This window comes from Anopheles arabiensis, chromosome 3 (genome assembly GCF_016920715.1).
Source record: "Anopheles arabiensis isolate DONGOLA chromosome 3, AaraD3, whole genome shotgun sequence".
NCBI lineage: Eukaryota > Metazoa > Arthropoda > Insecta > Diptera > Culicidae > Anopheles > Anopheles arabiensis.
The window spans coordinates 42687772-42704969 of record NC_053518.1 but is presented as its reverse complement, the minus strand read 5'-3'; the positions used below and the strand labels follow the sequence as shown (position 1 = coordinate 42704969).

Below are 17198 nucleotides of genomic sequence, written 5' to 3'. Positions count from 1 at the left end.
TTAGAGATCAAAGCTTCTTAAGAAACCTTTATTGTGCTCTGGTAAGGCCTCTTCTTGAATATGCTAGCATCATCTGGAATCCTCCTACTATTGATGGCTGTTCGAGAATTGAAAGCATTCAGCGCCTTTTTACCAGGGTTGCTTTTCGTCGTTTGTTCGGTGCTGCCTCACTACCTCCCTATGAAACGCGATTGCAGTTATTCAATCTTCACTCTTTAAGCTTCCGCCGCCAAGTGTCTCAGGCATGTTTTTTGTTGGCTTATTACTTTCTGATACTGATGCTCCTGATTTACTCTCGTCCATCTCGTTGTATGTTCCCTCTCGTTCCCTTCGTCCTCGTGATCCTCTGTCAATTGAAACACGTCATACTCTTTATACTTTCAATGATCCTATTCTATCCTGTTTCAGGTTGTTTAACCACTTTTACTATCTCTTTGATTTCGACTCCTCTCTCAACTCTTTCCGTAACCGTATTTTTTCTTCTAATTCTCTTTAATTATTCTTCTAAGTTTCATTAAGTTTTGATAGTCTCTACGCTCTACCTATGTTTTTTTTCTTTAATTTTTTTGCTAGGTCTAGACTAGTTTAGTTAGGCTTAGTTTTTCATGAATTATTTTGTTTATTTGTTAGGGTTTATTTAGTTTTAAGTCTGCATTATTTAGCCTTGATGGCGGATATTGTATTAATAAATGAAATGAAATGAAATGAAATGAAATGAAATGAAATGAAATGAAATGAAATGAAATGAAATGAAATGAAATGAAATGAAATGAAACATGACCGTCAAGGGTTCAAAACTATTATGCACCGTCCCCCTATAGCAAGGACTGACTATCCGGCTGCGTGCGTGGTACTGAATAAGTCTCGAAAGCCTTTATAGGCTGGCATGACCACGTGGGGCATTGAAATGGAAGAAGAAAGACATTAAAAATTTCGATAATTTTATTAACATCAAATCTACAAAACCACCTATGCAGTGCTGCAAAATGTCGATGTCATAAAAAATTATGACTGACACCAAATCCATGTCATTGTCACCTACTCCATTGTGATAATCAGAGGAGATGCTCAAACAGTTGATGTGTCCAATACTTGCTTGGTGACATTTTAGCAACCAACGCTTGGTCAGTCACTTTGTTATTTTTTTTTACTGTAATCAGTAATCTTTTTTTACTGTGATCAGTTCTGCAAAATGTCACTGACATAGCCATGACAAATTCCAATTAAAACAAACTCATGTTAGCGTCACGAACTGTATTGTGATGATCAGAGGGGAGACTCAAATAGTTGTTGCGACGATCATAAGCTTGGGGATATTTATGTAGCGCCCAACTCTTGGTGACTCACATGACATTTTCTGTCGATGATCATTATGATAGTCATGGGAGATAAGCGATGCGTGCGAGCAACACAATGAGCATGTTTTCTCACTATGTTTGACCTAATAGACCATCTAAGCAGACTGAGCGAGAAAGCATACTCATTTTGTTGCTCACTCGCCAAGAAAATTTGTGTTTTATCAACGCTGTAAATGACTACAAAACAGTTATTTTTTAATGAATTGTAATTGATTTACTCAAAATTTTGGATTGTTTCACCACAGTGCCATTATAGATACCAAACCAGCCTTGTTCCTATAGTAGTCGGTAAAATCGCTAAAACTAGTTTATACTTAAAACAAAATTCAAGATATTTCTGTATAGGGTAACTGTACCAATATTCGGCAGTGTACCTGTTTTCGGCATGGTAGCAAAAAATTTGTAATTACGCAGAAATGCGTGGAAAATTTTCTCAATACATATTTTTTAAATAGAGTTTTGCTCATTTGTTATTCATATACGAAGTTTCACATCATTTCCTTGCATATTTTACAAAATATCAAACAAAATGTGCAGAGTTTCACATGTTTCGGTAGATTTTCTGTCAGCCAACAGTTCGGCAGGTTTCATTATTAAGAGAACCAGAGCACTTAAACTACGAAAGTGTGTTTTTATGAAAGATTATATGGTTACAGAATTTATTCTATCCCGAATTTTAAAATCACGAAAAACAAGTAATTATTCACTTTAAATGCTGCCGAAAATTGGTACACGGTAAATGTTGATTTTTGACTGATCAATGTTGTTGGCTCCTGCCGAAACTTGAAACAAAAACACACTTTTGATTTCGATGAATATTCATTTAAAACTTTATCAGAAAACTGCAATGCGTATGTCGACACATTAAAGCACTTTTTTGTATCAAATATCACCAAATTCACTATAAATTATCCAATAACTTGAGAGAAAAATAATAATTTATAAGCCAGTCGGAGCCTTTCGCCTTTACTCTATAGTCCTCAGGCAGTCTCATTTCTCCAGTGCCTACATTGTTTGTAACTCACATCAAAGTGACTGTAAAAATTGCCAGCAAAATGCCCAAAATGGGCAACATAAAATTAAAAATTTAAGTACTTTTCAACACTAATCATAAGAAAGTGAGAGTGCAAAACTGTTTCAAATATTTTTGTCTACCTTTTGGCATTAATTAAAACATTTACCGACCCGTATTCGCATTGCCGAAAATAGGAGCACAGCCTGCCGAAAATAGGACCAAACTGCCCAAAATGGGAACAAAAACAGTTTTAGCATTTTCACGAATATCTCTGAAAAATACATTTAAATTGGCTAATAAAAAATAGCACAGCACAATACAAAAGTTTATCGTTCATACTAATGTCATTTTCATGAAAAATAATAAAAACTGTAAGTGTACCAGCATTTTTAGTGAAACTACTGCACTGACTTTCCCAATACTGGTACCCAACTACTCGTATTATTTTCACAAAAAATCTACGATAGTATTTTTGTATTGATAAGTGACCAGGAAATTCAATTGAAAATTCTTTTATCAAGCTGAGTCTAAAATCTTCGACTTCAAATCAAGAACACCCTTCTAGATATGGGTTTTGTTATGAGCTAAGCTTCTCCGGCAGACCACGCGAAAGATTGGGCCTCAGAAAGAGTCGCAGCGTCGTAGCGGGGGAAAAACAAACAGCGGATTGTTGGGCAGAGACTTGGACACTTTACCTACTAACCAGTACTTCACGCTAGTTGCTTCTGATCCAAAGGTTGGGAACCCTATGCAGTCGGAAGGAGGTATTTAGCTTTGAAATCCCGGGGTTCTGTCCTATTTCAGATGTTGTAATGAGAGGTTTTAACCCGAAGAACTTCTGCGTTTGAATCTCTTTTGATTGAAAACATGGCCTACTTTTTATACTAAATTTTACCCTTGCACGTTTACCCGATTATCCGTTCGTACTGGATTGTTGGGGTTTCCAGACAAATGCTTGTTGTGACGTGAAACGATTTGGTTATCCATCCTACTTGGATTAACAATGGCTACTTGGATTAGGATACACAAATTGACGAAGGAAGAAATTTATAATCATGTGCGTAACAGTGCTACCATCAGTTTTTCATCTATAAAAATTGTTCATTTATATCGATTGAATTACGCAGAACTTCGATATTTCACCAGTAATATTCGATATTTCTATTAAAACAACTTCAAACCCCATATTAATTTCAATTATATATGTGATCGTACTTAGCTGCAATTTCTATAAAACCGACGCGTTACATTTTGAATCCTCAACAACTGAAACAGAATACAATCAGAATTCAATAGTTGAGCGCTATTTAGTTGGCATGCCTTTTTAGTTGAACGCTCAATAGTTGGCATGCTTGCATTTGTATTGAAACCCCAGTTTTTGAAAAATTCAGAAAATCTCATGGCTTGTCGAGAAAAAATTCAGAATTTTTTGTGTATGGAAAAACATGTCAACTAAAAAGTACACGTGTCATATTCAATAGTTTGCAGGGAATCGAAGTTCAATCAGTGAGATTAGACTGTATTATTCATTTGTGCTTCAGTAGTTCTGTAAGAAAAGATTTTACCATTTATTTTATGTTTTCCTCAATCACGTACATGAGAGGTAATAGCTTGAAGCTTGAGCTTGAGGTTTCCTTTTAGACCGGGCTCCTTGCGGCCGCCCCGTCTGTTTATAGGAAACCTCGTCATGGATGGTAATAAAAACCTAAAAATAGTTCATCAAATCGCAGTGGGTTTCTAAATTAAATATTATGCCGCATTTCATGTTCATTACTAATTTAATTTTAAAAAAATCTCATTTTTCTTCCGTTCTAAATCCCTCTTCAATTACCTTGAATAACTTATTTCTCCTCTGGCTACAATATTTCATCTCAAACCCATGGCAAAATTCTTTTTCTACTATCCCTGCCATCATAAAACATCCCGTTGACAAAGGTCGGCAAAAAAATAAAACATAAAAACGCAAAAGAAAGTGAAATACACCAAAATCTTTCAACATTCTTCCACCGCATAAACTTTGACCTTCCCCATCCGGCTAGTAGGTCCGAGGTCAATACAGCAAAGGTGCAGCGTGTAAAGGTGTTTGGTTTAAATTTTATTTCCGCCTGACCGTCGTCGCTACCGGTTACTGAAACGCCCAGTGAAGCGACTTAAGCAGGAAAACGGAATACGAAAGGATTAATTATCCTTCAACGCACCCACACGCGGCAAGGGCATGAAGTGAAGAAAAGATTCCTGTTATCCTTTCTCCCCGCTTCATTGTGTCACTTGTTGCACAGAAGCCGACCGCGGCTTTTGGGGTTTTTCCCTTGCCAACGTTTCCGTGCTGAGGCGCCAACCTAAAGGTGCATTGCCGGTTGCGTACTTCCGCGAACTATTTCACAAGCAAATTGTGTGGATTAAGGGTAGATTTTTTTGTTTGAGCGGCTTTTTTCTTCTTTTTGTTTTGGAAAGACGAAGCAAAGAATGTCACTCAAGGAAATGAGCGATGATAAGGGTACAAGGCTTGTGATAATTTTGTCGTACGCAAAAGCAAATGAGAAAATATGTCGCAGCTTGCATACATTTGGAAGCTTAAAGCAAGGTAATGTCATTCCTTTAATTTATCAGCTTCCTTTTATAATGTTTAAATAGATTACGGTTTTATAATAAGAAAAATACCCAATATAGACTGGATATTTTTTGTTTCTTCCCAATATAGACTGAGGAAACTCAGCAATTTGTGAAAAAATCAATTTCAAGACAGTAAAGGATTCGTTCGTATTTGAACTTTAAATTAGACGTTTTTATGGACAAAAAGCAAGCAGAACATTATAGTACGGAGGCAGTTTTATGTAAGTTTATTTAAATGTTGTGCTCGTGTTGTCTTTGTTGTCAATTGTATCCTCGGGGAAGTTCTATTTGTGCGTAGCTCGAAATACAAATCCTTTTATACAATTATTGTATAATAATAATAATTTTAATTGTATTGTTATACAATAATTGTATTTTTTAGTTTTAGTATTTTTAGTATTTTAATTTTTAATTGTTAATTTAATAATTACATAGTTCACTGTTTTCTCGACATATTTAAAAATAATAATTAAGAAATCTTTGATTTTACCTCGTTCTACAGTCATTTCTCGTTATTCTTCTTCTTCTTCTATTTGACGTAACGTCCTACGAGGACATGCCGGCCTATACAGGCTTTTGAGACTTAATTCATTACCACGCAGCCAGATAGTCAATCCTTGCTACGGGGGGACGGTCCATTATGGGCTTTAATTTTTAATAATTTGTTACATAATTTTCTACAAGTGATTAAATGTACGATATAACGGAATTACGATTCCCACGGCGAAACTCCCTCAAAATAGTGTCAACAGTCAGTTAGTTAATTAACCTACTACGTCATTGTACGTCATCCCTGAGGAAGAATCCCAATCGAAAACAATTCAATTGATTTTACACCACATTTCCTGGAGAATTGAACAAAAGGGTTGGCCGGAAAACAATCATTTCCATTTTATCATACCGCGGAAAAATCACCATCCACGGCGGGTGAAGCACGCTGATGCTGATGGCATAAACATATTATGTCATCTTCCAGCTGTTTGCGCTTGCATTCGAACCAATCAAAGCGATCCCTCATGCATGGCCGTTTGCCCCAGCTCATTCGTACGTGCCTTGGCGGAACACGGACGTATCGTGAGCTTACACAAAAAATGAAATGGAAAGAAACGAAGAAGCAAAAACACATTGAAAAATGCATCATCTGAAACCTGCCACAGGATGAAGATTCATCGTGCATAGACAAACCAGTTCCAGATACTTACGCTGCCAACACTATCCCGGCTGGTCGGCAACGTTTCACTCCTGAACTCTTTGCCGGCAAAAGTATGAAGTGGGAAAAAAGAAAAGGAAACGGCAAAGACGATGAAAAACATTCACTCCGGCGTTTGTTTTCCAACCGATTTCTGTGCAGCTTTTTTTCTCTACCCAAGAAACAAAGAACTCAACAAATGGCGAGGAAAAGCGAGCTAGAGAGAGAGAGAGAGTGTACGGAAGCAATGGAAAGTAAGTAAATCACAGTCTCACATTTACACCTCTCGCCAGGCAGCCAGGCGGGCGAAGCGAGCGATCGTTTTCCACGGAGTGCCTCGAGTGCATTTTTGCGTTCCTTTCTCAACCTTCCACGCCCTTGTACTCCGTCCTTTCGTCCTGTTCGGGGAGTGTAAGAAGATGTTCTCCATCCCCCATGCTAAAGATCCTTGCGCGAATCGGTGCTCGTTTGCCAGCGGGTACGACCTTCCAGTGGGATCGGTTTACGCTATCTTGCCATCAAAGTGTGTGGAAGTCGTAATGGGTTAATGCAATTATTGCTATCATGCACTTCTTGCGGCTGGGGCTCGTTTCTTTATCCATCCCACTTTTACCACTTACACTCGCACACACACTCGAAAATATAGTAGAGCACGCGCGCACACCCGGACAACTCTTGGCGAAGTTGAGGTCTAGCGCTTTGGTGCACTTTCATGCATGACCCTTGCATGTGGCAGCGAGACAATGAAAAAGTTTGTAAACCTGCTTAGGTCAAAGTTGGGCTGAAAAATATAAAATTGTATAAAACGGGGAAAATTTTGTAAGTGGCTCTAACTGTCCCAATTTACAGTTTTTGAATATTGAACGGGAAAAATGAAAAATTAGCTTGTTTTCTTATAATTGAAGCATAAAAACAAGTATCTCAAGATTAATAGACCTCCAACTGTCAAATTAAAGTGACAGTTAGGTTACTATTTGATAGCTCATACGCGCACTGATGGCCTGCCACTCGAAATTTAATTCTATTTGTGAGCTACAAAATGGCTGACAAGCTACAACCCAAATTTTGGCACAATTTTTTTCTTGTCATTCCCTTGCTTTCTACTATTACAGCTCGTTACACAACACCCACACACTCACAAACAATCGCTTAGTGCACGGCTGGATCAAATCTCTTCCATCTTGGGGGATAAAACACATTCCTGAAACGCTAAACTACTTTGAACTGGTTGCCCATTCTTCGGGTGCAAGAAGCGTCATCCAACGACTACTACTCCGTTCCGTCGCTGAACTCTTCTGCTCTTCAGTCTTAATTTTTGTGTTCGTTCAGTTACTCACGAGCTTGCTCACTTGCTGCTTTTGCTCCTGCACGCACACCATCCCGACACCGGAAGTAGGGCTGATCTCAATTACGGCTACGTTACTGGTTGTTGGAATGCTAGCACAGCCAACTCAAAATAGCGCCTCCTCAACCCCCCCCCCCCCCCCCAATATTCGTGCACTTCCTGTAGTGGATGGGGGCAGTACGTCTTGTTGAGACCACAGGCACAAAGCCTTTCCCGAGCACACTCACACAGGCAAGAACGGGCTGAAGCTCCCTTGGCTCCCTTTAGCGCACGGAAGGTCGCCCAGGCGTGGCACTATCACTTTTAATGGTCCATGTAAAACGAATTGCACTTTTGTTCTGAACGATGCCGAGCCGGCCGGTATGCAGTGCAAATGGCAGTTGGGGTAAAACAGATGGAAGCGGTAAGGCATCTGTGGCGGGGGCCAAATTTCAAAGATCGAATGTTAAACGAATTTCCGTTCGAAGTTTTGCAGCTTTCAAATTGGATAAAACTAAGCTTAATTTTGCAGAACGCCAGAGCACGAACGGGATTGGAGGATTTATTGCCCTTTTCAAAGCGAGGTAGAAGTTTTTGATACAGAATAGAGCATGGACTTTTTTTTAGTAAAATGCACATTGTTTTTAAGTAAGTGTCAAAGTTTAACAAATCTTGAATTACTTTTGTAAAAATGTCCTCTAAATAAGTATGGTAGCAAATGAATTGCTTGAGTTGGTGTGCACGAATTCATAAAAACTTTCATTACACTCATCATCACAATTGTTCCCATTAAAGGTTCTGCAAGTATACAGCTACACCAAAGAGTAAAAACGCATACTGTCCACATTCCTGTGCTATTTTACTCTGTACCCAAACATGCTGTGCAACAACATCAGCATGCACAAAAAATAAACAAAAACAAAACATGATAAGAAATCCACCACCACCCCTCCTATTCCCGCCTGTTTTCCCCTCACCATCGGAGGAAATCATTTTTGAGGTCACCGTTTCCTTATGGTCCATTTATTTTATGTGCATATTTTATGCTCCACCGATGGTGCCGACGTCGTCGCTGCACCCAGGCCTGGCCACAACCACATCCGTCCGAATGCACTTTTTCCTTCGACCCCACTACCTGCCCCTTTGCCCCGTTTTCCCCCAGTCCATCAACGGACCGTGAACAAAGTGCAATAATTTTGTCGAAATGAAACACGTGCTTTAACAACGACTACAGCGACAGCAACAACAATGACTGCTTGTCCCGTTTCCGGCCAGCCCCGGACCGGTTTGGCTGGTGTTTTGTTTTCGGTGAGAAAATCCGGTAACAGCAGGAAACGTAGCCACACGAAAGCTACATAAAACAATGGCACCAGGGCGAGGGGGCGATTGTCTTTCAAGGAGCGGTGGACGGCGGGCTGGAAAAGCATAGCAAACAATAAACGAAAACACAACACAACAAACCCATCCTGCGATTGGGACAGCGTGCTTCCAACTTGCTGAGTGGGTAGGTAAGCCGAATAAAGTGCATCCTGATAAAAAGCATAAGCAAGCATTGGCCGTTGTAAATACTGTACTGGAACAAACACAGACAAACTCGAATCGACGAATGTGTTTCCCTTCCGTTGCCGAATCGACGTGCCGAAGTGCAAGGCTATTTAAATAGTGAGCTGTTGCACAGATGCCAAGGGGAAGAGCCCTACGACTAGGGATGGTCTACGACCGAGAAAGGTAGGGACAATAACCGCCATTACTATTGCAAGAAGAGTTTCGACACCGCTTTTTGCCCATTGTCCAGCCAACATGGTCAGCAACACATTGAGGAACATGATAGAGCTTTTTGCTGGCGTGCGATATAAAGCGATAAACAACGCTTTCCATACGGCACACGTCACGTTTCGTGGCTGGTGGCGTGTTATGATGTTAATGTTTACGAGATAAAGTTTTAATGCTACCGATATGATATGAGATTCATTTGCAAGTGGGTTGTCAATTCATGACCATCAGTTTGAATCAGTAATTGGAGTTTTGTTAGCATTTTGGTTTATCTTAATATAATGAATAGATAGCACATGTATTATAAAAAGGGAAGCTATTATTAAAATTTGTGAGCTCAACTATAATGGGCGAAATCAGCAAAATGTAAGTACTTTGTTGTTATTAACAGTTTTATTGGCCCCTTTTCTACGTAGCTTTAGCTGTATTCTCCATTAATATGAATTATTCCTACTAATAATCAAACAAGAGGATCGAAAGGTGGAAGAGCTACTTTTGAACAAAGTACACATGACTTAGATGGAATTGCTTCTATAGTAACTGATATAACAGTTCAGAAACATCAACAGTACTAGCAGAACAGCTGTATTAGCGGCAAAACGGATGCAGACTCCACAAATTTTAAAATAAGGTTGCTAATCCCAAGTGACATTTGCTCGAAATTATATTCCCATATGTTCGATTAGTACTCGATACGCTTGAAATTGTGGATTTGTGTGTGAACAAGTGTGTGGAAAGCGCCAAGATTTGGTGTGTTCGTAAATTAGACGTTCCTCTATAGATGGACGATACCGTCGAGCTCATTTTTCATTCATAGCTATGGTTTTTGGATGAAAAACAAAAGCTAACTTTGTGTGACGTTTTTTTATAAAAATGGGTATTATTTAAGGATAAAATGGGAACATGACCAACTACAACGATAAAAAACATAATTTTCGAGCGAATCTAGAAGAAAGAAACGAAAAAGCCGCATCACAGTTGATTTTAAAGGACTTTTTCTGAATTCCCTTAAACTGGTGCAGTTTAAGTGAAGTTTAAGGCTCAATTCCCAATTGACATTTTCGAGCACGAATAATCGAGAATTCGAGCAAATTCCATAAACTGGAGCCTTAAACTTCCCTTAAACTGCACCAAACAATAACACACTAATAGAGAAACACTAAAGGTGTTCCACCGAATAAAACTAGATGTCGGCTTTTAGGGTTGGAAATATTAGAGAACCGAAGACTAGTTCCTCAGTGCATATTTGTTTTTAAATGTAAGACTGGTCACATAGAGATGCACCTCAATTATTGTCTCTTGTCGCTTTATACGTCCCAAGTAGAAAGTTAAGAAACAGAAAAAAAATTATACATTGACTATCGTCCTCGATTGTATTGTGCTAGGGATCCTTTACTTTTAATGTTCAAAATGTTTAATTACTACTTGAGTGTACATTGACTTTAATCCTTTAAGTCCTTTAATGTTGCCAAATGTTTGCGACGCTTAAAAGAACATATAGCACTAGATCATAGGAACGTTTAGTAATAGGTCACTTAGTATTTAAGAGATGTATGTAGGCCACGGAGGTCAGATACTTAATAGAATAGCTCCGATAGGCCAGATAGAAATAAATAAATAAATAAATAAATATTTCTTTGGAAACTTTCAAGCAGGGTTTGTTGTAACGTTTGCATTAAAAATCAGGACAATAATTTGTTAAATTTTCAAGGGTTCACCTTAATTTGATATTACAAAATTTCATGCGCATTATCAGTATTAGTAACCTATCAATTCCTGGACAAAATGTTACATCTCTATCAGTCGAACTCTAACCGTGATGGTCTAAAATGTGAAGTAACTTCGTTCAGTAGCGTGCGCAAATAAAAAAACTGCATCCCGTATCGTTTAAAACGGACTCTGTGGGCCAGTTTGTGGACGTTGTATAAGCCTGTTTCAGCAACTACAACATCTTAGCAATAACATATTAAACAAATTTAAGAGCATCGAATAAAATAGCCGACGGTTCTGAATGGCCGACGACCCTGAGGGACTTCAGGATCCAAAGGAAGCTGATAATGAAAACCGAGGGGCATGTCGCTACATTGCTGCGTCAGCTTGGCCGGGAGATCTATGCAACCAACCAAACAGTGAAATAGTTCCTGGGAAACATGAACAACCATATCAGGAAGCAGAAATCGCATCCACTGCGGCAAGCAATAACGTCAATACTCAATGCGACTATTTTAGGTTAATTTCGGCGGAATTTCGTTGTGACACACTAGAGCGCGAACTAGTCCCACATCCCCCAGTTGCTTCCCACCCAAATCTTCTAGACCAGGGGCCTCCAAACTTTTCAGCTCGCGGGCCGCATTGCTTCAAAAATAACTATGTTGAGGGCCATTTGACGCTACCTTTAACTGATGAGTGAACGTTTAAATCTCGTTTTTATAACAAAATACTAGCTATACTTGTACAGCTTCGTGTTACTAAAGCTTGATTTTTGTCTAAGAAAAGTAAAAACTACAATTTTATTTGAAAAAGTTAAAATAACGTAATATTTACTTTAACTCTGGCAAAGTCATCGTGGGCCGCATTATAAGCTCTTGAGGGCCATAGTTTGGAGAGCCCTGTTCTAGACCAATATGATGCAACAGCTCTATTCCAACAATTTTTTTTTCACGATAACTGAAGAGAAACTGTTATAAATCGAGGTAGATCTTCGAATCATGCTTGAACGGATGTCTTCGTCCATCACGGCAAAAATTCCGTATAACTGACGAAAGGCAGCGTATATGGTCAAAGATTTATTTTTGCAAGAAAACTTAAATAACTACCTTTCAAAGGATGTTCATGAAAAAAACTATTGATATTACTGTTTTTCTACGGCCAGTTGAAAAAAGTAATTTTTTAATGCAACCGTTATTTAAATGCAAGTAACATGCGGCAGAAGCACTATCATGGGAAGTTGATCCTGTAATACAGGGTTCGCTTAGGGGTTTTTGGTATTTTTCGTAAGGATTTTTGAATGCATCCCATTTTTTATTTATCTCGATTAATCCCGATTTATTGAGCGCGATTCGTAGGAAATTCACCAGGGTCTGAAGTAAGGTAACGGATTACTCCTTCTAATCTTCAACATTGATATGGAAGGTACCATCTAAAGCGCAGGCTTCAACATTGGCACACGAGGTATAATTATTAACCGAACTTTCCAAACGTTTGGCTGGACAGAAGATATCGAATAATACCGGAAGGACAGGGAGCAATCTATGAGAGGTTCACTTGCAGGTGAAACAAGAAAGTTGCAGGAATAAGGTTAATGAAAAAACGTGTCAACTAAAAAGCATACATTCTATAGTTGCCATCTATCGTTGGACAATCAACCAATGAGTTCAGACTGTAGTTGGTTAAAACAGGAAAAGGTAGGGTACAGGATTCAGGGGAACTGAAGGCTTTATGCTGTTTTGAGGTTCATATAAGATTCTTTTAATAGATTCATACAATTTATGGAACATGTGTTTTAAATATGTACCAAATGTCATCTGTACTCAACACTAAAAAACTGGATCCTTCACAAAAAGTTCATAAAAATTGGTTCCGATGACTTTTATGCAAATACATTACCCAACCAAACAGTACTCGTTCCCCAAGTCTACAACCATGGAAAGGCCAATAAAAAGTTTTAAAAATAATACAAAAACACGAATTCGATTCCACTATTGCTTCAGGGTATGTCATCGACTCCCCAAGCATTCAACGTACTCACACTCGCCGAGTGCACGTCAACGTATCGTATTTTACGGGAGTCTATAACAACAAAAATGTGAAAGCAAAAAAAATCCTATCAACCGATTACCGGCTGGGAATACCACACAGACACCACCCAAACAAGTGGATTTGCTTGCAACATTCGGTCGCTGCATGGAGACTGCCAGTGGAAGTTTCGTACCATACAAACCAATGCCACCGCCCTTTCGTACGAAGTCAAGGCAAATCGGAGTGTATTATGATGTGCAAGGTGGAGCGAAAGAGTAGCAGCAAACAAAAAAAAAGTTCCCCTACGTGTGAAGTTATACCACACCGAAAGTCTATTAAGATGAGCATTTGATAAACGAACGCGTTCGCATACATCATCTCGTGTCGGGCCGATGAGTTTGTGGCCTTACGGCACGGTTTAACGCTTGTTTCGACATGCACTGGCTCTTTAGTTGGACAAGTGAAAGCCTGTGCACGGTGTCTGAGTTATGGTGAAGATAAGCGAAGGATTATTCACACCGGATTTTCACTTTAACGGGGTGGGTGTTTTTTTTTTTGAATTCTTAGTTTTTGTTTTCTTCTTTAAGTTCTCCCGATGTTGCATATCACAAAAGGCAAAGTGTGGCAGCTGTTTCAAAAAAAGTTTCTCTGACTAGCAATAGCACCCTCACAACTGCTCTGTCTTCCTGATAGTTGGTGCGTTTAAAGAACTGTAGTTGTGTGTATGAGAGTGTGTTGGTGTGAACATTCTTTTTCACACTCAGGCCAAGGCCATCTTGAACGGGAAATATGGTTTCCGGCTAGATTTATTGAGGTTATGTAAATATTGGCTCGGTGTGAGTGTGGCAGCTTTACTGTTGCTGCCGAGTGAGGGAGTAAAGTTTTAAAAACATCTTGCGGACCGTGTTTCACCGAGACAACATTACCATAAAATGATAAATGACCCAAGGACGCAGTAAGTTTTGCACTTGAGACCACCCTATACTTATTTGTGACCATAATCCTGCGTTAATGCACTTTACAATGTAATTTGCGTGCTTTTTGTTTGTGAATAGTGGTGTAATTAATACACACTAACTGAAAAATAACTCCTAACTAAAGCATTACATTGCATAGCTTTGGGCGCTAATAAAATGGATTGGGTTTTATATGTACTTGGACGATGTGAGGCGCCTAGATGTATGCAGTGGTTTGTTTGCTTTTTAACTTTGCAATAGTCTGCGATTTTGAACTAGAGGTGTGCTAAATGAGCCAACACCGTACGGTTTATTTGGATCACGTTAAAAATTCAAAATATAAAAAAATCATGATTATTTTGGAAAAATCAACAGAAAAGACTTCGAGCATTCGGACATATATATGCAAAACAAGAAACGTGCCGACTTAAAAAAAAAGTTTGTGTGAATTAACGTTCTAGTGTAAAATGATAAAATGAAATATATTGTCAATATTGGATTGCCACGCAATTCGAGGCTACGTATTAATCTGTTCTACGACCGATTTTTTTTAGTGCGTCCATTCTGGACGGAATCATGGTACAGTCGTCAACTCGCGCGACATGCCCGTCATGAGTTCAAGCCCCAAATGGACCGTGCCCCATTTGTAGGACTGATTATCATCTTATGGGTTGCACTATGCTGTCTATTCTGCTGTATGAATTTGCAAATTTCCACACTATGCTTGCAACATTCCACTATCGATTTGCAATATTCCCCTGAGTGATTGAGCTACTAATCCATTATATGATTCTAATTACTCTACAATTTTGTTGACCTCGTCTTTCCACTATGACCAATATAGAACATTTTAGAACATGTTTTCATAGAACCGAAATAGAACATGTTGGTAAATGTGTATGTCAAGTTTTAAATAACTAGCATTTTGCGTCAAAATGATGATTTTTATGTAAAATTATAGTTTATTACTTAGAAATCTCTAATAGCCTATAGTTCTGCTCTGAGCAAAATGGTACGAGATGCCAAACATCTTAGCCACACATTTTGAAAGGGTGATATTTAACAAACGGAAGCAGTCAGCACTGAACTAAAGAAACACACATGTTTCAAAATGTTCATATTTAATTTGAAAAATCCATCCGTGGTTTCAGAAAGCAAATTGACGACAGAGTGACAATATTGTTCGTTAAAGCCATAATTGCTTCTGTATCCAGAAAAATACCTCATCTTCTCTGCAAAACTTAAGTGCTGCTAAAGAATAATAGAATCTATACGCCCCTTCTCTCCCCAAACACAATATCAGTCATATCATTACTATCATAAATCAATAGAGTATGGGAAAGATAAGAACAATACAAAGAAACTGTTAGTAATTTATTTATTTTCCCTATCGAGCTATCGTACACATATTTACATTAACTTGAGTAGTAACTTAAGTTAAATGCTTACAAAAAGACTTTTCAGCGTATTCTGCAACGAACAACGGCTCTTGGAGCAGTCTCTTTCATCAGCCAAAAAAGTAAAAGGAAGCTACAGTTGATAGTAAAATGATGACTAAATTCGTGAAATGTGCAGTGCTTATAATTGCTGCTGCAGTCTTTCAAACATCTGAAGGTAAGTTGATGAAATAATGTATAAAAAAAGTGTTCTGTTTATTTTAATCACTTAGTTGAACTGCTTGATTTCATTACTTATTCTACAAAGTACGCTCCATCGTTGGTGGACACGCATCGTTACCAGGAGCGGCTCCATACATTGTTGCAATAAAAACAACCAGTGCTTCGACTTTGTTGTGTGCTGGTGTGCTGATAAAAACAACATGGATACTCACCACAGCGCAATGCGTGAATGACAAAACAGCGGCAGATTTAAAAATTCTAACAGGATCCCATCGCTTGCTTACGAGCAAGGAATTGTTATTGGTTAGCAAAATTGAACGCCATCCATCGTACAAACCGGCGAGCAGCGAATATAACTTGGCACTACTACAACTTTCTGCGGCAGTCTCACTTTCGTCAAGGGTTACTACAGTTGTTCTGAATGACGAACCAATTATTAGCGGCATTCCAGTCGTATTTTTCGGTTGGGGAGCTTCATCGTACGGCAGCCTTGCGTATTCAAATGTGTTGCAGTCACTTTATAAACGTACACTGTCAACATCTGATTGTCGCGCTCAAAGCAAACTGGTGGATCTATCAGCTGATAATATATGTACTATCGGTCAACCCGGACAAGCTGCTTGCACGGTAAGTGGTATGACAATGACTCTTTCCCCACATTTCCCCTTATTGCTGTTATATTTACTTAAAGCACGACGAGGCAGGTCCGCTGGTACGATATGACACGCAAAAACTTCTTGGACTCTTCAATTATGGTTCACAGTGCACAGGTCGCTCGCCAGACGTGTTTGTGAATGTGTTGACTCATAAAACTTGGATCGACAGCATTGCTATATGAATAACGGTAAGGAGTACGATGAAACGTGACGAATTGGTCGCTGTTGGTAATGAAAGAAATACTGTTATGTTTAATCTGTAAACATATATCTATCTACATCACACGAATAATAACTGAATTTAAATTTTATTGAGTTCATTAATGGTATTAGAATTTGTAGATGAAATTGGAATCGGTACGTCAAAAATAGTACAAGTTAACATTTAACGCGCACATTGACTGTCGTATTAAAAAGATAGCTAACATGTGTGGTGTCGTAAATAAACATAAAAATTAATAAAGGGTAAATGTACCAATAGTGGTGCAATTTGTAGTGGTACCGATGTGTTTTAATGGATTTAAAGCATCAGAAAGGACATTTTCTGAATATTTTAACACATAGCAATTGTAATATGTTTTATCTTTGCAATCACAACCATTTTCACCGTGAAATACATCAAATTTACGAAAAATTCAAATTTTTGTGACTGCTTCGTTGTACCTATAATGGTGGTATGGTTCCTATAGTCGTCTTATTGTGTTCCTTTAGTGGTGGTAAACAAAGATGCATCAAAAACGATGTATAATATCAATGAAACATAGTTTCGAAGCTGTTTTCGTATGAATATCAAGGATTACTGCCATAATATTGGTTTCTTCCGTAATTTGATCGTAAAAAATGTATAAATTTGATCGATGAAACTATTGACGAAAGTACTGCATCACACCTGTCGTCAACCTACACCCGGAAGAGTGTGCTTGATTTGAAGTCAATTTTTCATTCAGCCATGTAAGC

General features: G+C 38.5%; 1 protein-coding gene across 1 annotated transcript; it reads left to right on the top strand.

Moving 5' to 3' along the window:
* Positions 1–15422: 15422 nt before the first annotated feature.
* LOC120904102 (chymotrypsin-2-like) lies at positions 15423–16730 on the top strand. Its single transcript, XM_040313861.1, has 3 exons — positions 15423–15580; positions 15671–16212; positions 16277–16730. The coding sequence occupies exons 1-3, from the start codon at positions 15514–15516 to the stop codon at positions 16421–16423; spliced, it is 756 nt and encodes a 251-aa protein (XP_040169795.1). The 5' UTR covers positions 15423–15513; the 3' UTR covers positions 16424–16730.
* The last annotated feature ends 468 nt before the right edge of the window (positions 16731–17198 follow it).